This window comes from Eleutherodactylus coqui, chromosome 2 (genome assembly GCF_035609145.1).
Source record: "Eleutherodactylus coqui strain aEleCoq1 chromosome 2, aEleCoq1.hap1, whole genome shotgun sequence".
In the NCBI taxonomy this organism is placed as follows: Eukaryota; Metazoa; Chordata; class Amphibia; order Anura; family Eleutherodactylidae; genus Eleutherodactylus; species Eleutherodactylus coqui.
In genome coordinates, this window is record NC_089838.1 from 4,984,497 (window position 1) to 5,008,055 (window position 23,559).

Consider the following 23,559-nt stretch of genomic DNA (forward strand, 5'->3'; position numbering starts at 1 on the left):
GGTAAGCTGGCGGTCGAAAATTGTAACAGCAGCTTCTCTATAATTCAATGTCCGACCTTCTAACAGGTCTTGCAACATGACTAAGGATACAACCCAAAATGATGGCGGCAAAAACATCCTGATCCATTAATTGGCTTCCTACAAAATTGGCCCCAAGTGTTTTAGATTCTTAAATTAGTCTGTGAACCCCCATGGAGGACCGGGACCATCTGTGTATAGCGTTGCGCACTAAGTCGGTGAGTGATGAGTGATATATAAAAGTGTGGATGGGGGTGAAAACTCAAAAACATCATCTTACATACGCCAGACAGAAAGTCAAAAATAAAAACGAAGCCTTCGCTGTAACAAAAAGCCGAGGAGCGTATTTCATACCTAGCGAGTGTACTTAGGATTCTACATGGTAAACAACCTGGAGAACGCAGTCGGAGCCAAGTCCTTCACTTAATCTACATCAGCAGCTTGAGCGCTCCGGCGCTGGCAGAAATAATATGGTGTAAAAATATCTTACGTAAAAGGTGATGAAGAATTAAACCGTCAAAGAGATCCTCTTCCAGGCTCTTCACCACGATGTGCTCCTTCTGTAACTCATTGTTGATCCAGTCGATAAGAAACTGAAGAGCAGAACAAGAAATGTGTCCATCTAATGTATAAATGTTGCGCGGTCGTTCTTCAGTACCGGGCGCCAAATACTGGCGTAATGAAAAGTCGAAAACTCATAGATTTCCCCAGTAATTTTTATTGCCCATAGCAACCAATCACAGCTCAGCTTTTATTTCTTATAGTGCCGAGGTAAAATGAAAGCTGCGCTGTGATTGGTTGCTATTTCTTATTTTGTGGCCAACTTTGTGTATTCCAGGACTGCTATTCAAAAAGTCAATACAAGGCTGATTACTATTTAACCGGAAGATGGTCTTGAACCCACCAGAGTCATCAGCCTCCCAAGTTGTGTTGAAGTTGGTACATTACCGGAGATACTGTTGAATAGAGTTGGTAACAAGATGTATCAACCGGGTGATGTTACTTGTTGAGTACCAGCCCGGAGACCCTGTCATAGGCTTCTTCAGCCAGTAGGACATTTAAACACGGTTTTCCAAAAGTACAGCATCCTGGTGACAGAACTGGCAACATCGGCATTAGTGCCTCAATCAATGGGTAAGGAGCCAGTGGTAAAACCAGGTAGTCCCCCTAAGTCCTGTCTCAAGGAACCCCATGCCACTGAAGGTGGTGCTCTTCAGCTACTCATAGGCCAGTGCTGTTTGCTCGCCCCCAGGCTAAATGTTGCCCCCCATGAGAACCTTAATAAATATTCTGCAGTCCTATGGTCACATCATTCCACACAACCCAGTCTCCCTGTGTCTGACAGAAGCCAAAGGGACAAAGACATCTTTTTGTTGAAGTGGTCATGGGGGTTCGAGAAGTTGGACCAACACCGATCCCATATTGACGACATATCCTAGTAACATGCTGTAAGTTATTTGTATGCAGCCCTTAAACTATAAGAATTACATTCAAGTCATTCGCTGCTCCAGAGCCTTCAGAAGGGAATGTCCTAATTCATTGAAAAACAAAACCCATAAAGGGAGCAGAATGTGCCCGTGTCTGTGACAGAAGGTCACACCGAAGATATTGCGTTTTCATTCCCTGCCACTATGAGAATATGAAAGGTCGATCATGCTCTAATAATACTCCAGATACATTTACATTTCATCCCATTGTCCCAATTCTACATCATGTACTGATTAAACCGCAGAACAGAAGTCTAGATAATGAGACGAAGATTAGCTTCTGACTTCTCAGCCTCGTCTCCGTAAGTAAAGATATTGGATGGAAACGTGGCGGTACAGAAGTTAATACAATTCAGAAGCAATGAGCTGCATCTCAGCATTATCATAGACGGTGATTGGTTATGTGGCGTTCCTATGGATCTATACTGCAGACCTGTAGGCACTGTGTTGGCTGCCATATGGTGCTTCCATGCAGTATGCCACCATTTTTTTTATCTCATTGAGACTGTATGCACAGATTTAGTAAATATCAACATTTCTGTAAAAGAAGGTTTGCCACTAGAGGGAGCAAACTGAAGACAGGGTTAAAGTACTGATGGGCAGCATTGAACCAGTGGAGTCATCTGTAGATGGCTCTCATCTGCTTGCAATGAACAGATCCAGACACAGATTCAAGAAGCGGCAAGTGATGTGACCTTCCCATGAGCATATAATGAACCACTCTAATCTTCCAAATAAGCCACTGTAGTGAGTTCCCTGACCATTTTTCTGATATTTCCTGTGTTTGACCCAGTTTGCCTGCCTCTGCTTGGCCCAACCATTTGTATACCAAACCCAGCCTGCATTCCAGTACTAATTTTGGATCTGAACTTCTCCTGCCTGGTACTAATCCTGTTTGTCCAACCTATTTGCTGTCCAACACTCTGTCAGGGACTATGCTGAGGTCTGGGCTCTAAATATTTGACTACTTAAGTCCCCACTCCCTTGCGAGAGTTAAGGGTGCAGAGCTCAGCCTAACCACTTTCTCCTGCCTGTTGTCTACCTGGATTTGTCCTATGTCTCTAGGCCAACCCACTGTTTGTTGTCCCATGACTTCAATATTCAACCAGCAAAATCTACACCTCCTTGCGGTAGTTAAGGGTACCAACCCCAGGCTGACTTTCTGACCATGCCTTCTCACACCAATTTTTGGACTTCACCTTCTCCTGCCTGCTACCTACTAGGATTTGTTTTTTCATCATCAGGCCAACCCATGATTCGTTGTCCAACCATTTATTGGGGACCATGACCTGAGTATTCGACCAGCAAAGTCCAGAACTCCTTGAGAGAGTTAGGAGTGAAGAATGAAGGATACCTTAGACTCAGAATCTTGTGTTAGTGTGGGTCAACCCAAAAATGGACTCCTGGAACTGTATTTTCTCTTACTGCCAAACTTTTTCCAACATCTCAAGTCCAAATTGGTTCAAGTTCTTTCTACTGTGCATCCCTTTCCAAAAACCTGCTGTCTGCATAGGAACTTGTATATCTTGGATAGTTGAAGTATAGTTGAGTTCAATAAGCCTTTACAAAGCAGTCTTCAGTTTGCTCCTCTATAGTGTAAAGTAAGCACTGATCAAATAACAGAATACATCAGATAATGAACACAACGTACCGTCTTCAGTTCCTGAAGCTTAGCATCATTCTCTGAGTTTGGCTGCAAAATCTTTCGCACTTCACCTACAATATTAATGATTGTAGAGTGTTTACATGGTGACTGATGTGTCTATCAAGGTAGATGTTAATCAGACGGCTTTTGAACGATAGTCGTTGTTTGTAAATGTGTGCCCATTGTGCACTTACCTTGCACTCTTCGTCCATAGCTGAGTTCAGCTCAGCATAAAAGCCATTGTCCCTGATAAGAGGGACGTCACACTAAGTTCTCCAGGGGCAGCCCTGATAGCATTATATGATGCCTGCTGCCCCTGGCAGAACAAAAGCAATGTCTTAAGAGAACAGACCACCCGCTGTTCTCTAAATACATGCAAATGAAGCAAGTTAGCTACTAATGGGCTGATTAGCCCATTAGTACCTAATGCAAAGTGATCGCTCAGAACTGTCAGTTTCTGATGAATTTTGAGCGATCATCTTTGCCCATAAATGGATCTTAATTCATGGATTACCGATGCAACAAATGTAAGCAAGGTGTCCCTGGAGTATGACAATGGAGCGCAGTCATGATTTTGGATGTGCTGGTAAATTTGTACGTGGTCTTTTGCTTGGTTTGATGCAAGAGAGACACTCTAAAAGTGGTTTCCACTATGGGGGCCTTCATCTGAATGACCATCATGTAAATACCACATTTTCTCCTGGCTGGCCACCACCTTCCTCAGCAAATATCAGCACCTCTTTCCTAAAAGGGATTGTCACTCATGCATGAAATGTTAAACCTTAAAATGAAGGAGGTACCTCATGAACATGCGTTAGGGTATCCAACACTCTCTATCCCTCTAACCTGTATATGTTTACAAGCTTCATGGATTTTAGAAGCTCCATCTCCTGAGAGTTGGGCTCAAATAGACACACCCCCTAGAAATGTTGTGTCCCCATTTAGACGGCTCCATCTGAGTCGTATAATTAGTTCCAGTCCTCAAGCTCAGCAATTGTTTAACTGACCTTCATACAGGACAATTCAGAGGTATTGGGGATGAACTATTTTGCAAGCTCCATTCCAGAGTTTGCCACAAGTACACATAGCCTTTAAACTTTTTGCACCACTTTTAGACAACTTGATCTGAGCTGTATAACTACTTCTGATGGCAATTGTTTAACTGGCCTTCATACAGGTCCAATTCAGAGAGTACTGGGGATGAACAATTTCACTTGGCCATAAGTAGACACAACCCATAGACTTTTTGCACCTCTTTTTAGACCGTGCGATCTGAGCCATATAATTAGTCCTGATCAACGAGATTGGCAATCATTTAACTGGCCTTCTCACAGGTTGATTAAAAAAGAATGCGAAGAAACAATCGATTTTACAGGCTCCACCCTGTAGACTTGGCCACAAGTTGACACACCCCTTAGACTTTTTGCATCTCCTTTTTAGATGTCGCAATCTGAGCCGTATAATTAGATCCGATCAAGGAGATGAGTAATTGCTTAAATGGTCTTCATACAAGTTGACAGAATCTTGAGTAACATCCAAGTGTCAGGCCCTTAGCCAAGGAGACAGCAGGGGTTGAAGATAGCAGTAGGTCACGGGTGGCTCTACTGTCTCCTCTAGATGGGTGACTAAAAGCCCGACCTCGTTACTAATAGGGGAGGTCACGTGGAGTAACCTTCGTTACCTTAAAGTAGTTCTTGTTTGTCATCATGACCCCAATATCCCCGAACCAGCGATGAACTACTCATCCTGAATAAAGAGTACTCCAAACACCAGTACTTTACCAACAAAAACTACGGCCGCGCGGTTTAGTCCTTTTACTCAAAATAACATAACCGGTACTTTACAAATACAACATTTGTATAATGGATTGTAGACTTCCATCTCTCGCCTTATTTCTCATACTTGCACGGTTTGGGTTCCCCTAGTCACAAACATCCTCGGTCACAGTTATCTGATGGATCTCCTTCTTGGGTGAAACGCGCTCTACTGCACGGCCTTTCCAACATGTTCAGACTTGTGACTAACATTAGGTAGTTTCTTACTGGTCTCGCTTAAGTTGCGGTTCTGTGGGGGAGCATGCGATTCTTGCACTCTCACACCTATGCATACTCTGCATGTCCTGCATTCCAAATCCTGAAGGGGAAAGACTCCGCCATGGCTGAGCTCCGGCAGGAGCACCAGCCCATCTCTCCTCCATCTCCAGCACCTCTTGCTTCCAGACTCTTCTCCTCTCAAACTCAGTCACCGGACGCACTTCCACACATGCACATAGACCAATACACATAACGAGACAAAAACAATACATTTTCCAGACATTAACCCTTTCATGCACTGTTGTGTTAATACAGATATTACTATTCCATTTAACACTCCATACACAAAACATACAAATTCTGAAGTGCTGGAGGAACCCCAACTCTGGGCCACCACACTGGCCTTCATACAGGTTCATATACCAAAATACACAGACTTTGCGCAAAAAAATTTCCTCTGCGTTCTTATGAGATCAATTTTCCTCTGCGCTCTGCTAGCACCTGAAGTCCCGGCAGGCTTTGATGTTAGTAGGTCCACTTTGCATCCCACACAATATCCACAGTTATGGAGAGCAGCACCCGAACATCCACAACTTCTACATGTGAAATGGGTGAAGACTAGAGATGAGCGAGCACGCTCGGTAAGGTCAGTAACTGCCTTCTCGTCTGAGCGTGCTCAGGGAGGGGCAGCGTGAGAGAGATCTGCCCTCCGCTCACCCCCGCCGCCCCCTCGAGCACGCTCGGACGAGAAGGCAGTAACTGACCTTACCGAGTGTGCTTGCTCATCTCTAGTGAAGACCTATACCAAACTACGCAGACTTTGCACAAAAAACGTTCCTCTGCGCTCTTGTGAGATCAAAAAGGAATCCACTATAGATGCTAATATCCCAAAAAGGTATTTTTAATAAACAAAGAATCACAAAATAAGCAACTCGTTTCGGCGTATTTCAAGGCGCCTTTCTCAAGCTTAGTGATTTATTAAAAAACCCTTTTTGGGATATTAGTGATTTGTCCCCCAGCTTGTGTTGTCCGATAATCTTCTATTTAACATTGACTGTAGATTATATAACAGTGACGGTGCCCTTTAAATATTACCTGTGGTCGCTCCATCCAGTGATGCCTGCTGGGAGTCTCCAGACTGAATTATTAGGTCCATTTGGTCTGTAGGAAAATACATCCAATCGATTAGAATACGGTCTACTGCAATCCTTCTCAAACTGCCTTCCAAGGGGTCACCTATTAATGTATGCAGCCAAAATGGAAATAATGTATGTGCGCCATATAGGACACTTTGGTCGCACTTGTTCCTGCTTTTCAGTTAGCCCAGTTTTCTGCTTGTAGATGCATCTCCACACAATTATAGATAGATGTGTCCTACTGGGACCTTCGCTGATCAACGGTAATACAGCAGAAAGTGTTACACTGTCCTACAGCGCCTCCACTGGAGAAATAGGGATTCACATAGTGTTCACTGAAGCTCATGGGTAGTCCCATGTAATCTAGAGGTGTGTTGGGTCCTCCAATGGAAGAGATGCCCATTGTAGCTGCTCTGCTTAAACTGATTCTGAATGGGGACCTCTGCCCCGCAATATTACCTATTAAATATTTCCTCATAGGGTATTTGAAAATAGATTTTTTATAATTTTTAACAAGTAAATGCTTTTATTTTGCAAAAAAAAAGAGCATGTTAAAAGGGTTGTCCACTTTCAGAAATCCTTTTTGTTTTTCCTAACAGAGAGTTGATTGGTGTCCCGCTCCTGGGACTACAAGTGATCAGTTATGATCTGCTAAGAGAGTATAAGGAAAGTGTTCAATTCCCCTGCAGCACAACTACAGGTCAAATGAAGCATTACACAGTATCTATGAAAATCAATAGACGGGCTGTATACAGTATAAACAAGCTGGGTTCTTCACAGTATGGCCTTCCATAGCCAAGTATGACCAGTGTGGTCAGACATGGCGCCAGCCTCAAGCTTGCTGGGGGAATGAAAACAAGCCAGATATAGGCCACCCCTAGTTTATCCTAGCCAGATGATCTTATGTATTTGTGTGGCAGCATTTCATGGAGCTCTATGAATCGTCCTCCTTCTGGCTCTGTCTCCTCCTTTCTGATGTTCCAAGGCACCGCTGTCAAACCATTGGTGCAACACAGTCACTTAGTTCTGCTACTGTATGTAACTTTATTTCCGGTGCTGTATTTGTGTTGTGTGCTTGATTCTGGGGCTGTATTTATGTTATTAGCGAGGTTCTAGTAATGTGTTTATATTATGAGCTAGGTTCTAGATCTGCACTTATGTACTGAGATTGTTTCTGGTGCTGCATTTCTTTTTACAATCTTGGTCCTGGTGCTGTACTTATGTACTGAGCTTGGTTCTGGTACGGTATTTATTTATTCACTAAGCTGTTGGGTATACAGAATACAGGCAGACTACCCATCAGTGCAGTATACAGTATATAGTTTTTTTTTCTCGTTATGATGGGGGTGCAAAAAACTTTGCAAACAGGGTGCTATCTAATCTAAGGTTGGCGCTGCTTCAGACCAAGAAACATTCTTTACATCTGCTCTCCAGTCTGGTTAACAAGTGAGGGTCCTAAATGGAAGAACCAGACCCTCTCTAAACAACATGAGAAAAGCCCTTTAAGTAATTACACCTTTGTTCGAATCTCTTACCTGACTGGCCCAAGCTCCACCTCCGTCGCCGGTCGGGGTCTTCAGCCGCTGCTGCTGCTTCCACACCGATTGATATTCAGTTAGGTTATCGCTGCAATATCTAGGAAATGCAGATGTGACTGGCATCCAGTCTGTGAGGCGTCACTTCCGTGACAGCGAGACCAATTGTGGTTGACAAACTTCCCCATTCAGTTGTAAATGAGAAGTTACTGCAAAATGTAACTGTGACAAATATCAGCCGGAGGAATCAGACACTAATTGTCAGAAACAATCCATCCCAGAAGAAGTTGTCAGAAGCGAATGATGCTTTAATCTCTGTGATTGTAACATAAGTAACTGATCAGAGCAGAAGCATCATTTATAGTGGAGAACTAACCCCTTGTAGGGAGGCGCTAGGACCCTGTTGTGCCGCCTCTAGCTTGGATACAAGATATGATATGGTGGGCATGGAGGCTCTAGTACCCTGTTGTACCGCCTCTAGCTTGGATACAAGATGTGAAATGGGCAGGTATGGAGGCTCTAGTACCCTGTTGTACCACTTCTAGCTTGGATACAAGATGTGATACGGGCAGGCATGGAGGCTCTAGTATCCTGTTGTACTGCCTCTAGCTTGGATACAAGATGTGATACAGGCGGGCATGGAGGCTCTAGTACCCTGTTATACCGCCTCTAGCTTAGATACAAGATGTGATACAGGGGGGCATGGAGGCTCTAGTACCCTGTTATACCGCCTCTAGCTTAGATACAAGTGTGATATGGAGGGCATGGAGGCTCTAGTACCCAGTTGTACTGCCTCTAGCTTGGATACAAGATATAATACAGGCAGGCATGGAGGCTCTAGTACCCTGTTGTACCACTTCTAGCTTGGATACAAGATGTGATACGGGCAGGTATGGAGGCTCTAGTACCCTGTTGTACCACTTCTAGCTTGGATACAAGATGTGATACGGGCAGGCATGGAGGCTCTAGTATCCTGTTGTACTGCCTCTAGCTTGGATACAAGATGTGATACAGGCGGGCATGGAGGCTCTAGTACCCTGTTATACCGCCTCTAGCTTAGATACAAGATGTGATACAGGGGGGCATGGAGGCTCTAGTACCCTGTTATACCGCCTCTAGCTTAGATACAAGTGTGATATGGAGGGCATGGAGGCTCTAGTACCCAGTTGTACTGCCTCTAGCTTGGATACAAGATGTGATACGGGCAGGCATGGAGGCTCTAGTACCCTGTTGTACCACCTGTAGCTTGGATACAAGATGTGATACAGGTGGGCATGGAGGCTCTAGTACCTTGTTGTACCACCTCTAGCTTGGATAAAAGATGTGATACAGGCGAGCATGGAGGCTCTAGTACCCTGTTGTACCACCTCTAGCTTGGATACAAGATGTGATACGGACAGATATGGAGGCTCTAGTACCCTGTTATACCGCTCTTGGTCGTTCCAAGTTTCACGTTTGTACAACACCGATTATACAAGTTAGAGAATTAGTGTTGAGTCCGTCAGTCGAGGGCTTTTGCCTTTATATATATAAAGATCATAATACGGTCTGATTTGCTCCAGTTTTTCTTAAAACGAATATTTGCATAATTTGGCCATATTATAAACTAATAATCATTTAACCCTTTGCTTGGCTACTATAAATATTTCCCTATATGATACCCTGCTGTGTGCATGGTCTTCTGGTCTTCTTGTAGCAGTGGACGCCGGCTGGGTGATTCGTTTAGCTGAACCAGAAGCTGATGCAGCTTTTATCTCAGCACCACATATATAACAGACAGGAAGTGCTGAGATAAAAACCTACAAATGACACCAAACAAGCCGTTTGTGAACAACGATATGTCACCGACAACAAATGTATAAAAAGAAAACTTTTATCAAATATTCCAACAAACCACAAATTCCGATACCAGGATCACAGCTGGGTACGGCGAAAGGCATGCCAGGAGATCCATAGAGCCTTGTAATGGCGTTACGGGTCGGGGAAACTGCTGGACTGTTACAGAAGCGTATGCAACAGTTGGGTTGTCCAGGTAGCCGAGGCAAATAGCCATGACTACTGTGGTGGAAGTGTTAGTGTGGGGTTTGGTTGGCAGAGCAGTGGCGAATTGCCGCTGGGACTGTTGGCATCTGTACTGGTATATTGTGTAGTGCCGCTCGTAGGGAGGGTATGGTGGTGATGATACCTCCAGCAGATACAGCATGTAGTTCTGTGTTACAAGTTGCAGATTCTCCAGGACCCTACGGAGAAGCATCGCTACATGCTGTCAGCCGAGGCCCGCGGCGCGGTCTGCTGCTGTCGAGGTGCAAGAACCTGCCATTGCATTTCTGTTTGCTGGGTGGCTGAAGCTGTTGGCTCCCCTGTTTTCGGGGACGAGGAATGGCTGAGATGTTGGGGCTCCTGACTGCTAATTGCACAATCTCCCATGAGAATTCATCCATGAAGAAACAATCCTGGGGTTTGGTTCCTGGATGCTACAGATGTGGCTTCTGCCGCAGCCGGCACAGGAAGTCCCAGAATTCATCGAAGTGAGCGGCGACAGACAGACAGATAGGTTGGCCGTGCATGTGGTGACGATAGTGACATATTCCTTGGCCTCCATGTTCCCCGGACCTTATGGCTTGTGATTTTCTTCTTCTTCTGCTAGGGGAGCGTTAACCCCTTAACGCCAAGTTTACTGGCTACCTACTACTTAAAAGAACAGGATGCAAAAACTGATGTCCTGTGCATGGCATGGGCTCAGAAGCTGCACCTGTGCCATCTGCAAGGGGACACAGCTTTGACTGGCATCCCACCTCCTACTGCACCAACAGGGATCGGTGAGAATAAAGATCTCCACTGTTAACTTCTTACATGCCGCAATCGACGTTGAGAGCAGCAAGTAAAGGGTTAATGGAAACTCCTGCACATCACACCAAACATAGTTCAGGTCCTATCTTTTAGCGCAGCACGGACCTTAGATGCGGACATCGTAGTCACACATGTCCTATCTTTGTTGGATGTGCTAATTTAGCGAGTCCAACAATCATCCATATGAACGCTTCTTTAGGAACCTATTGATGCAGTGCATCCTGTAGGCTGCTTAGCAGCGCAAAAATAGCGCTCGTCTTAAAGAAAATCGCGGCAAAATTGCATCTTTATTGTAAAGAAATATGAAAAGAAAAGATTAAAATTGCTAAGGAGGACGCAGAAAGACTGATCGCCAAAGAGAGCAAAAACAAGCCTAAACAATTCTTCAACTATATTAACATCAAAAGGATTTGCACCGAGAGCGCTGGCCCTTTAACAAATAATGCAGGAAAAAGCATAGAAGATGATGGAGGGAAGGCAAATCTATTACATAGTTTCTTTTCAAGTGTAAGGAAATGTCACATGAGATGCAGGGAAATAAAACGAACCCCTCGCAAAATATTACATACCTAATGCAGGAAGAAGTGCAGAGCCGGTTAACCCCTTGAGTGGCACGCCCGGAAAAATTCCGGGACGAGCTCCACTGCTCATAGCAACATAGCCCGGAAGATTTCCGGGCTATGTATCACTATGGGAGCTGCAGAGCACAATGCCACAAGCTGTGACAGTGTGCTCTGCCTGCACAGACCCAGAGAGAACAAAGCAAGGGCTTTGAAAAACCAGCAGAAGATATTGCCGATATGTCGGCAATCTCCTGGTTTGTTTACAGGTTGCCATAGAGACCATCGGCTTGTCAGAAGCAAGCCGATGGTCTCTGTGGCAGGGAGGGCTGGTTGTTAGCTGTCAGAGGACAGCTAGGTATCAGCTCTTACAGCAGAGATCAGAGGAGACCTCCGATCTCTGCTGTGTTAACCCTTTACATGCTGCAGTCTATGTGACTGCAGCATGTAAAGGGCTGTCACTGCAGCATGTAAAGGGCTGTCACCATCGGACCCCCGGAATGTGATCAGGGGTCCTGATGGGTCCCTGTGGAAGTCCCCTAAAGGGACAAAAAAAAAAAAGTTAAAAAATTATAAAAAAAAATAATAAAAACACTTGTCTCCCTTTACTTTGTAAAAAAAAATCAAAAATACAATCACACATGTGGTATCCATGCATCGTAATGACCCAGAGAAGGAAGTTAATACATTATTTAACCCCTTAATGACATGGCCCCTTTTTTTCTTTTTTCCCCATTTCTTTTTTCCCTCCCCCCTGTTTAAAAAAATCACAACTTGTCCCGCAAAAAACAAGCCCTCATATGGCCGTGTCAATGGAAAAATGAAAAAGTTATGGCTCTTGAGACACAACTGCAAAATTAGCTGAAATTCAATGATTAGACCATTTTAAAAAACCTGCCCTGGTGGGCACGACAGGGTGGTAGGAAACCCGCCACTCAAGGGGTTAAAGAGGATTAAAATAGATAAATCGCTGGGATGGAATACACCCAAGGGTTTTAAGAGAACTAAGTGATGAGATAGCTAGGCCGCTATTTCTTATATTTATGGACACTATCAAGACCGGGGTTGTACCATTGGATTGGCGCATTGCCAACGTGGTTCCAATATACAAAAAGAGGTCTAGAACAGAGCCTGGTAACTACAGGCCGGTGAGTCTCACTTCAATAATTGGGAAAAAAATTCGAGGGGTTTCTGAGAGACGCCATCATAAAATACCTCAAGGAGAACAACGGAATAACTGCTCATCAGCATTGAAGGGTCTGTAATGTCAGACCAATTTGATCGACTTCTACAATGAAGTATATTCTAGGCTGGACCTGGGAGAGTCTATTGATCTGGTATATCTGGACTTCTCTAAAGAATTTGATACCGTGCCGCATAATAGGCTGATATATAAAATGAGAAGCTCGGATTGGGTGAAAACGTGTGTATCTGGGTAAGGAACTGGCTCAGAGATAGAAAGCAGAGGGGGGTGATAAATGGTTCGTACTCTGATTGGGCCACCGTTACTGGTGGGGGCCACAGGGCTCAGTATTAGGCCCCACTCTGTTCAATATATTTATCAATGACCTGATAGAGGGGCTGCACAGCAAAATATCAATATTTGCAGATAATACAAAACTATATAGGACAATTAATACAACGGAGGACAATGTGCGGCTACAAAGGACCGAGATAAGCCGGGGGTTTGGGCAGAAAAATGGCAAATGAAGGTCAATGTGGATAAATGTAAGGTTCTGCACATGGGCAGGAGAAACGGATGTCACCAATATACACTAAATGGGGTACCGCTAGGGAAAAGTGATATGGAAAAGGACCTGGGGGTACAAGTGGATTGTAGACTTAACTGGGGCAACCAATGCCAGTCAGCTGCTGCAAAAGCTAATAAAGTCTTGGGGTGTATTAAAAGAGGTATAGGGGCGAGGGGCGAGAACATTATCCTCCCACTATATAAGGCACTTGTCAGGCCTCACATGGAATACTGCGTACAGTTCTGGTCACTGGGGCTCAGGAAAGATGTTACAGTGCTGGAGGGGGTCCAAAGATGGGCAACTAAACTAATACATGGAATGGGAGGACTGGAATACCCAGAGAGGCACCAAAACTGGGATTATTTACCCCGGAAAAAAGACGGCTAAGGGGCAAACAAATAACCATGTATAAATACATGAGGGGACGATACAAGGATCTCTGCCAGGATGTGTTTATACCCAGGACTGCGACGGTAACAAGAGGGCATCCGCTACGTCTAGAGGAAAGCAGGTTTCATCACCAACACAGAAGAGGGTTCTTTACTGTAAGAGCAGTGAGACTGTGGAAATCTCTGCCTGAGGACGTGGTGATGGCAGGATCCATAGAGGAGTATAAGAGGGACTAGATGTCTTTCTGGAGCGCTGTGATATTACAGGATATAGACATTAGGGGACCAGCGGGGTTTGTAGTTCCGGGTCTTACATTAAGGTAGGAACTATCAAAGGTTGATCCAGGGATTATTCTGATTGCCATTAGGGAATCGGGAAGGAATTTTTCCCCCAAATGGGCTAATTGGCTTCTGCCTCTTGGGGGTTTTGCCTTCCTCTGGATCACCTAGGGGTGGAAACAGGCTGAACTGGATGCACATTGTCCTCATTCAGCCTGAATACTAGGTCACTATGTTTATTCACTGCAATTTGTGAGCCTCAGTGCTGCTTTTTTGGGAGAATAATCGCACCCCATGCCTGCCGACCAGGCTGAAAATGTGCGCAATTTGTAATCGCATAAGTCAATGGGACTTTGTAATGTTTGTAGTGTTACAATAAAAAGAATCCTCCATAGAAATACATGGAAGATTTAAATTTGGGGGGGGGGGGGGGGAATAAATAAATAAATATAAATTAAAAAAAAAAAAAAAAAAAAAAATCGCACATTGCAGGAAGATATGCCAAGGCACGATTTTTATCCTCTCAACATGGCATCAGTGAAAACAATCGCAGATGGGAATGAAACCAGCGAACATCATTGGTTTCATATTCTGCTTTTTTACTATTGCAGCAGACGAAAATCACGCGATTTTCTTGCCCCTTGTGGAGCCAGCCTAAAAGTGACCAACCAAGTCAGATGTACCCCAAAATAGTCCCAATAAAGACTACCGCACATCATGCAGAAAACCCCTCACACAGTCAATGGAAATATTTAAAAAAAGAAAAACAAATAAAAAAAATAGTTATGGAACTTTAAATTTAGCGATGCAAAAAAATGTATTTAATTATTTTAAGAAAAGGCTTTTTTTGTGCAAAAGTGGAAAAATCTGAAAAAAGTTATAGAACTACCAAGATGCAGAAAAAAAACACAGCGCACCACAATTGGTGTTTTCTCTTCCTGCCCATAACATAAAATGTGCTAAAAGTTGTGCAATACATTATATGTACCCCAAAATGATACCAATTAAAGCAGCGGCCCTCGTGCGGCCCTCGGCAGCCATGTTGATGGAGAAATAAAAAGTTTTGGCTTTTAAGAGTGAAGATTAAATTTCACCCTAAAAATCGTGTCATTAGATGCAAAATAGGCCGTGTCACTAAGGGGTTAAAGAGTCCACATGCCCCCCTACCACCCTCCATGATGATCTGCGGCATCGCAGAAGACATTGCATCAGTCCGTAGTGATCCGCTACACCGTGACCGCAGGCTCCATCTGTGTCCGGTGATTGTGTGGATCGCCGCTGATGGGGGAAATATATTTGAGGTTGTGCAACAAAACTTTTTGAGTTTCGGTTGATATCACATTCCTGTATCCGAGGGTCATTATTACACATCAGTTCTGGGGGTCTCACATCAGGACGATCTGTAATGACCCTTAGATGCATCCCGCTTCATGCAGATTAAATTCAATGTCATGCACAACCATAAGATGTCCTCTGGGGTCAGAGAACGAAACCTCGCGTGGCTCCGGCAATGACTGAGGGGTTAATATGGCGAGGGACTGAAACGTAGCGCAGCAAGTTGCTAGGCAACCTGCAAGCCAACTAGGCCCAAAGCCCGGCGAGGAGCATCAGAGCGCAACAAATCACTTTCATGGGCCGCTTCATAAATGGCATTAAATAATGTATTCCCAGAGCGGCAAACAACGGCACCGCTTCACTGAGGCCTCCAGGAGCGCGGTCCGGGGTGTGCGGGGGTACTGGATGTGTGGTGGATGTTCTGTAGCCTCTAGAGGAGCGCGGTCCGGGATGTGCAGGCAGTGCTGGAAATGCGGCGGTACTGTATGTGTGGCGGATGTTCTGTAGCCTCTAGAGGAGCGCGGTCCTGGATGTGCGGCGAATGTTCTCAAGCCTTCAGAGGAGCGCAGTGCTGGATGTGCGGTGGTTGTGGATGTGCAGGGCGTGTTCTGTAGCCTCTACAGGAGCACTGTCCTGTATGTGCGGCGGATGTTCTGTAGCCTCTAGAGGAGCGCAGTGCTGGATGTACAGCGGCGCATGTTCTGTAGCCTCCACAGGAGCGCGGTCCTAGATGTGTGGCGGTTGTTCTGTAGCCTGCAGAGGAGCACTATCCTTGATGCACGGTGGTGCTTGTTCTGTATCCTCTAGTCGAGTGCTGTCCTAGATGTGCAGTGGTGCTGGATGTGCGGCGGTTGTGCTGTAGCCTCCAGAGGAGCGCAGTGCTGGATGTACAGCGGCGCATGTTCTGTAGCCTCTACAGGAGCGCTGTCCTGAATGTGTGGCGGATGTTCTGTAGCCTCCAGAGGAGCGCAGTCCCAGCTGTGTGGCGGTTCTGGATGTGTGGCACGTTCTGTAGCCTCCAGAGGAGCGCAGTGCTGGATGTGCGGCGGATGTTCTATAGCCTCCAGTGGAGCGCTGTCCTGGATGTAGGGCAGCGCTGGTTGTGCGGCGGATGTTCTGTAGCCTTCAGCGGAGCGCGGTCATGGATGTACAGCGGCACATGTTCTGTAGCCTCTACAGGAGCGCTGTCCTGCATGTGGGGCAGCGCTGGATGTGCGGCGGATGTTCTGTAGCCTCCACAGGAGCGCAGTCCCAGTTGTGTGGTGGTTCTAGATGTGCGGAATTGCATCCTTTAAAACATGTTGATTTCAATGGTTTCTCTCACATGGAGAGTTTTTGCACCAGATATGCAACATGATCTATTTTTGTGCGCATTTGAGGCCCCGCAGGCGTCTACGGCGTGCACAAATGCGCACTTGTTCAGAACGAAATCGCGCACTGAAATGTTAATTGATAACCCCGTGACCCATTAGGCTGGCCCGCCTATGCAACCATGGCGCAGTTGTCTCGCGTCGATGTGAACGGGCCCGGCCGCGCATCAAAAGTACCATAAAAGGAACATAGATCTGCTTGCGAGAACAAGCGATAATGCTGCAGGGCGCAATCACGCCATGTTCTTGTATACGTTATTACGTCACGCTCGTGTGCAGGAGCCCCCACAGGTCTGCGCTCCACCTGAACGGCTGCTGTTGCAAATCTGCTACGGATTATTCTGCGGCACGTGAACGCACCCCAATTATAAGGAAGGACGCCCCGTATCCCAGAACATCGTATTTTATTAGTCATTTATAATCAAAATTCCAGTGAATAAATACAAAAGGCGAACAGAACCGACAGCGATATAAATAGTAATACAGCAGTGGGGAGAACGGGGCACCCATACAAAGAACAGAGCCCGTCTAGGGGCGCCACCAGGCACTCATGGGTTAATTAGTATTACACTACAATTATCACGCTTCTTTGGTATAAATTAGCAAAACACTGATTCTAATATCAGTAATTCCAGTATTATCAGAGCAAAACCACAGATATTGCGCCCCCCTGGCATATGGGCCATGTCTGGTATTGCACCTCAGCTAAGTATACGCTTTAGGCATAATTTATTCCCTATCCACAGGGGGGGGGGGGGGGGTAAGGGTTTGATCACTGGACGTCCAGCCCCTGGGACCCACCTGGCAAATCTGATTGCAGCACCCCGAATACCCTCAGTGAATGAAGCATTGGTGCGCTTGTGTGACCAGCCCTACATTTACTTCCATAGGACAGAGGGAGTAGAGCATGCATACACCCCGCTGCATTCATGGGGCATTTGAGGTCCCAGCAATCAGACATTTATCCCATATTCTGTGGATGGGGAATTAATGTCTTTAGTGGGAAAACCCCTGACACATATCAATATATTAAATCATCGGTGGGAACCGCCATCGTTCATTAAAGGGGTTGTCCACTTGTAAACTACTGATGGCCTATCAGCAAGATAAGCCATCAATAATAGATCAGTGCGGGGGTCTGTAATACCAAGCCTGGCCAAAGCTCAGGAATGAATGAGAACTTGGCCTGCAGTACCAAGCACGACCACTACAATGAGAACAGAGCTGTCCGCTTACTACAGAAATCACATCAGTGCACAAGTACACATGCACAGCAAACAGCCGGCTGGCAGGGGTCCCTAACAATGGATCCCTGACGATCTACTACTGATGACCTATCCTGCTGATAGACCAGCAATAGTTTACAACTGGACAACCCCTTTAAGGCTTTCTGTGGATTCCTAGAACACATCTGACCTCAGATTTGGATTCAGCTGCCTTAACGCGACATTATAACATGCCACTTTGAGGTATTCAGTCTAGTGGCGGCTTCCACAAAACAATGCTGGAGAAAACACAATCATTTATATAATGAAACAATCAAAGTTACGAAGATGTGGAGGATAAATAGTTGCAGTCCTGGTGCTCTAGTGGGGTAGAAAAGGCCCTCAACATCAGTTTGATGAGGGTTCAACTCTCAGACCCCCTATGAGCTGCTGATTGAAAGGATTAGTTCTCTTGGCTTATCAAGCAGAGCGCTGTCCTTTTAGTAGTGGCTGTGCCTGGTAGTGCAAGCTCTCTTCCACCAGGACTTTTGGGATTTTCTTCTATTGATGACCAGTCGTCAGGATGGGTTCTTCAACAGATGGTCCGCCACTTGGGATTCCCCATGATCAAATGAGTCCCGACACTGCAGTCAGTACAAACCGCGCATGAAGCAGATTGCGCTGTCCGTAGTGCAGTAGCTTGTGTAGGTAATGTAGACACCGCTTCCATTGAATTCAGTACCTGCAGTATCAGCTCGGATTGCTGCACTACGGACAGAACAATCTGCTTCTAGCACCCTCCTTACTGACAGTGGTGCTGGGAATTATGTGATCATGGGAACCCCGAGTGGCGGACCCCCAACGATCACCTATTGATGACCTATCCTGAGGTTGGTCATCAGGATTTTCGGGATTTTTTTCCTAAAATTTATTGGACAGAGTTGCAGTTAGCTGCAGTACCAAACACAGCCACTAGGAACAGTATGGTGCAGTGGCGGGTAAACAATGAAGAGGACGGAGCACTCAGTGGAGAGCTACCATCCATTCAATCAGCTGATCAGTGGGGTGCCAAGACTGAATGCCCATTGATCCGACATTAATGGCCATCAATTTAGTCGTTCCCTTTAAAATATAGAGACTATTTTAAAGGTTTTTAATTTTTCCTTTAGAGTTTTATACATTTTTTTCCCTCCAGCCTAAAAGTTGTCCCCTGTCACAACGAGGACTCGAACCTTCTCTCACCAGGGCGAACTAAACAAAATGTGTGTCGGACAGAACGGCCTGCTGACGTTACTAAGTAATAGCAGGACAGCGGATGAATTATTCAGCCGCCGCGGACGTTAATGTAACCTGAATGTCTCCGCTGCGTTATAAACCGGGCAGAACGCAAGTCAACCGGAAGAAGGTGCGGAGCTGCAGAGAAGGCTTCTACAAGACGCAGCAGCAAGTTAGCAAATACTGTCCAACAATAACCCATCTGAAGAGCCTTGAGCCCCCGAATGGTTGGTCATCGGTGAGAAGTTTTTGTAGTCATGGTAGCCATTAACCCTTTCCAATACACTTTTTCTGCTGTTATACAACGGCGCTACCTGCTGGCTAAAGCCAGTACTGCATGAGGCGACACATTGGATAGACTCAGACAGCAGAGAGGCTGGCAATATACAGTAAGAGAACCTAGACGGATGTCTTTAAACATCGGAGCTCTACAGTCTTAAATCATAATGTCTTAAGACGTCAGACAGAGGATTGGAAAGGGTTAAAGGAAATAATTAGCTAAGCTTATGGGCTGACCCATTAAGTTCAGGGATGTAAGTGTTATACTTGCCTCCCCAGTCATTCCTCCGATGTCTGCACTGAAAGTCACCGTTCAATGCATTGGGTGGTGTGCTAAGTAGTCCAGCCGGTCCAATTCTATAATGAGCGGACTACTTAGCAGCGCTACTCAATGCACCGAACGGCGGCTTTCACTTACATCCTCCGGTTGGACGGGTCGCCTACTTTCAGCCTATAAGCCGACCTAATAGGGCCAAGAGTAGGTGACTGTGTCTCTTTAAATCTTACTTAGTTTAAGCAAAACAGCATAACTGCAGCTCCCAAGAGGCCCCCAAGCAGGGTGGGGAAAAAAAGTTTTTCAGATTCCTTAACAAGAGGGGCAAAGTTGTGAGTTCTCAGGGTGGTGGCCCCGCAGAGAGGAGCCAGGTACTGGAGGCGGCAGCCATGAAGTTGGAGGGGATCCATGGAGGGGAAGTTCACGGTGGAAAGTTACACCCATTTACATGAACAAAATGATAAAAAACACTCAGAAGGCAGGGGGCGCTGCTCTCGGGGCCTCATTCAATGTTCTTGTACTTGGTGAACAGGTTGTATAACACCCTCATCGTGGACTTCAGGTCCAGATTCACAATGTCTGCAGAGGAACAGAAACAACAATTAGATATTATTTTATACAATTTGTACCTGAAATCACTTCAGACGACCCCAAGATGATAGCAAGGCTCCCTGACAATAAGCCGATCACCAAGTGTCAGAACCGACCAATCAGCTGTCATCTGAGGGGACACTCAACATAAAAGGGTCTAACCCCCTTAGTGACGGCCAGTACACCTTTTTACGAACCGGACTAATGGGCTTTAAACCGGCACATACATCTTGGTAGGGCGGTGGCTGGGCTGACTGACGGCCTGGCTCCAGCTCTAACTGCCAGCAGCAGAGAAAGCCCAGATCCCGGCAGTTTAACCCCTTACATGATACAATCATGTAAACAGATGACAGGGGAATCCATACACCGAACCCCGCAATGCAATCGTGAGGTACCATTGGGTTCCTGTTAAAGGCCTCCATGTCTGCCGTGTAACTCTGCCTATTGGGCCCCAATTAGACTCGAATAGGCTGCTGTCATAAGCTTAGTATAATGCACTACATAAGTAATGCAGTGTACTATTGTAGCGATCAACCGATTGCATCTTCAAGTGCCCCTGGAGGACTAAAAAATCTTGGCAAAAAAAAGTTAAATGCAAGTTTAATTTAAAGAAAATCCAATTAAAAAAAAAAAAAAAAAAAGTACTTTCCTGACAAAAACCCTTTTAAATGGATAAAATACCCCCCCCCCCATGCCAGACTTGATCTTTATTGCATTTTTGGGAGGCGAACAAAAGAAAATAGCAATTCAAAAGTCACCTATATGTCAAACTGGTGCCAATAAAAACTTCAGCTCTTCCTACAAGAAACAAGCCCTCACATAGGTCTGTGGTCAGAAAAAGAAAAATGTAATGGGTCCTACCAGAAATAGGTCCTACCCCGATAGTAAAACCTATCAGGTTTTCGGGGAGGCTTGAAATATAAGGCCTCCTCTGAAAATTGGACCTAGCTAGTGTGCCCTTAAACACAAAAATCAATACTCACCTGGCCCATGGCATCCCGAATGTCTCCGGCGGTGCTGCAGCGGCGCAGCGTCCTCCTCGTCTCGCAGCTGATCTTCTGCTGGTGACAGGGTTTTGAATACCCCGCCTGCAGAAAAGCGAGCGCTGTGATTGGCTCAGCGAGTGCCGGCAGCCAATAACAGCCGGCACTCGATGAGCCAATCACAGCCATTCACCGAATGACATCACTGAATTGGCTGTGATTGGTTTATCGAGCGCCGGCTGTGATTGGCCGGCGCTTGATCCAATCACAGCGCTGACAGCAGGGATTTTAAAAGCAAGCCATGGAAAAGACAGCGGCGAGAAGACTGCAGCAGCTGGCCGCACTACCAGGGAGAGCATCGCGCCGGTGACACGGACGCCGGCTTATAGGCGAGTACTGAGGTTCTTTTTTTTTTTTTTACCTACATTATACTCGAGTATAGCTGGGCTTATACTCGGGTTGGCTAATACTCCAGTATATATGGTATGTTATTTTTACCGATTGTTTTTACCAAACAATGGCAGACTTTCTGGGGGTGGGGTATTGCCATCTTTCCCCCATAAATGTGATACAACATACTGTATGTACCCCAGATTGGTGCCATTAAAATATATGGGTCAGGAAGGGTATCATCTCTCCTTAAGAAGAGTCGGGAGAGTAAGTGAGGAGACTAATAAGGCCATGTATGCTCCTCTGGGAAATATGCTAATGAGGAAGATGGAACAATACCTCTGCAGCGCCACCTATTGGAGGGAAGCATTCCTGCAAGTCAGTGACAGACCCTTTATACAGATCTTTAAAACAGTAACTTGGAATTGAAAACCAAGTCAGAACCCATATGCAGACAGCTGTTTCGGGGTGTTCGCCGTTCATCAGTGTGCAGTAGGCTTCTAGCTTGGCTTGTGAGAGGCCTGTGACGTGGCTCAGGAAGGGTCTCTCCTTAAGAAAAGCATCTAGAAGGTGAGTGAGGAGACTTACAAGGCCATACATGCTTTTCTGGGTAATATGCAAATATGGAGATAGAACAATATCTCTGCAGCGCCACCTATTGGAGGGCAGCATTCCGGCAAGTCAATGTTAGATTCTTTATACAAGTTTTTATAACTAACAATCATTGGGAATTGTAAACCAAAAGCCAGACCCCCATACACAGATAGCTGTTTCGGGGCGTTTGCCCCTCATTAGTGTGCAGTAGGTTTCTGGCTCGGCTAGTGAGGCCTGTAGATGTGGGTTGGGAGGGGTACTAAATACTGATGAGGTACTGAACACAGCTAGACATGATCAGGAACGTCTAGAACAGCAGACAGACCAGTAGGTGATCCAGGACTGCCAGCTCTTTAGCCCATTCCCAAACCTCTTCACCACTTCCAGTTAGGTATGGTGCCCGGGTCCACGCTTCCCTGACGCCAACCTGACCCGATGCCAATAAGGCACAGCCACCATCAGCCATGTATGTATAAGGGAATGTTCTACCATATCACAAGCCGTTGGGATATCAGGCTGCCATACGCGGACGCCAGCCATCCCAGCCGCGTGCCACATGGATAGATCTCCCCTCTCTGACTGACACCTTCAGGCCGAATGTAATCAGGGATTTGTTGACAAACTTCAAGATCATCGAGGTTACAGCGGGAATATTTATGTATCCCTGACAACAGATTGCACCAATCAGATTGATGGAAATGGAACGTCTCAAGGGAAAGAGGAAATGGAGTTGTCAGGTTATTTGTGAAGAGCGAAGCCCATTATCACGCTTCCTCGTAATCCTCGCCACCTCCGGGCCACGTGCGACGGCGCAATAATAACCCCGTTTATGAAGAGTCACTCTATTCCACGACGAGGACAGAATAGCGAGACGAGCGAATTACATTCCGGTCAGCAAAACACAAGTGATGAAAGCCAACCGGCAGCCGGCAGGGTGTATGGAGGCGGCAAGGTGTATGGAGGCGGCAGACAGCAGGGTGTATGGAGGCGGCAGACAGCAGGGTGTATGGAGGCGGCAGACAGCAGGGTGTATGGAGGCGGCAGACAGCAGGGTGTATGGAGGCGGCAGGGTGTATGGAGGCGGCAGACAGCAGGGTGTATGGAGGCGGCAGGGTGTATGGAGGCGGCAGGGTGTATGGAGGCGGCAGACAGCAGGGTGTATGGAGGCGGCAGGGTGTATGGAGACGGCAGGATGTATGGAGACGGCAGACGGCAGGGTGTATGGAGGCGGCAGTCGGCAGGGTGTATGGAGGCGGCAGGGTGTATGGAGGCGGCAGTCGGCAGGGTGTATGGAGACGGCAGGGTGTATGGAGGCGGCAGACGGCAGGGTGTATGGAGGCGGCAGGGTGTATGGAGGCGGCAGACGGCAGGGTGTATGGAGGCGGCAGACGGCAGGGTGTATGGAGGCGGCAGACGGCAGGGTGTATGGAGGCGGCAGACGGCAGGGTGTATGGAGGCGGCAGACGGCAGGGTGTATGGAGGCGGCAGTCGGCAGGGTGTATGGAGGCGGCAGTCGGCAGGGTGTATGGAGGCGGCAGTCGGCAGGGTGTATGGAGGCGGCAGTCGGCAGGGTGTATGGA

The 23,559-nt window shown here is 46.3% G+C and overlaps 2 protein-coding genes across 4 annotated transcripts in view; both read right to left on the minus strand.

Moving 5' to 3' along the window:
• The window catches only part of PARVG (parvin gamma), a 55,401-nt gene extending 47,407 nt beyond the window's left edge, over positions 1-7,994 (minus strand). For both annotated transcript variants that reach the window (XM_066590195.1, XM_066590194.1), the window contains exons 1-4: positions 7,855-7,994; positions 6,279-6,344; positions 3,157-3,221; positions 509-611 (exon numbers count right to left, since the gene is read on the minus strand). In XM_066590195.1, the coding sequence (XP_066446292.1) occupies positions 509-611; positions 3,157-3,221; positions 6,279-6,339 (229 nt within the window). In that variant the 5' untranslated portion in view covers positions 6,340-6,344; positions 7,855-7,994. The remainder of the gene's footprint in view (positions 1-508; positions 612-3,156; positions 3,222-6,278; positions 6,345-7,854) is intronic.
• Positions 7,995-16,775: 8,781 nt separating this feature from the next.
• Positions 16,776-23,559, minus strand: part of PARVB (parvin beta) — a 51,736-nt gene continuing 44,952 nt past the window's right edge. For both annotated transcript variants that reach the window (XM_066590196.1, XM_066590197.1), the window contains exon 13: positions 16,776-20,000. In XM_066590196.1, the coding sequence (XP_066446293.1) occupies positions 19,924-20,000 (77 nt within the window). In that variant the 3' untranslated portion in view covers positions 16,776-19,923. The remainder of the gene's footprint in view (positions 20,001-23,559) is intronic.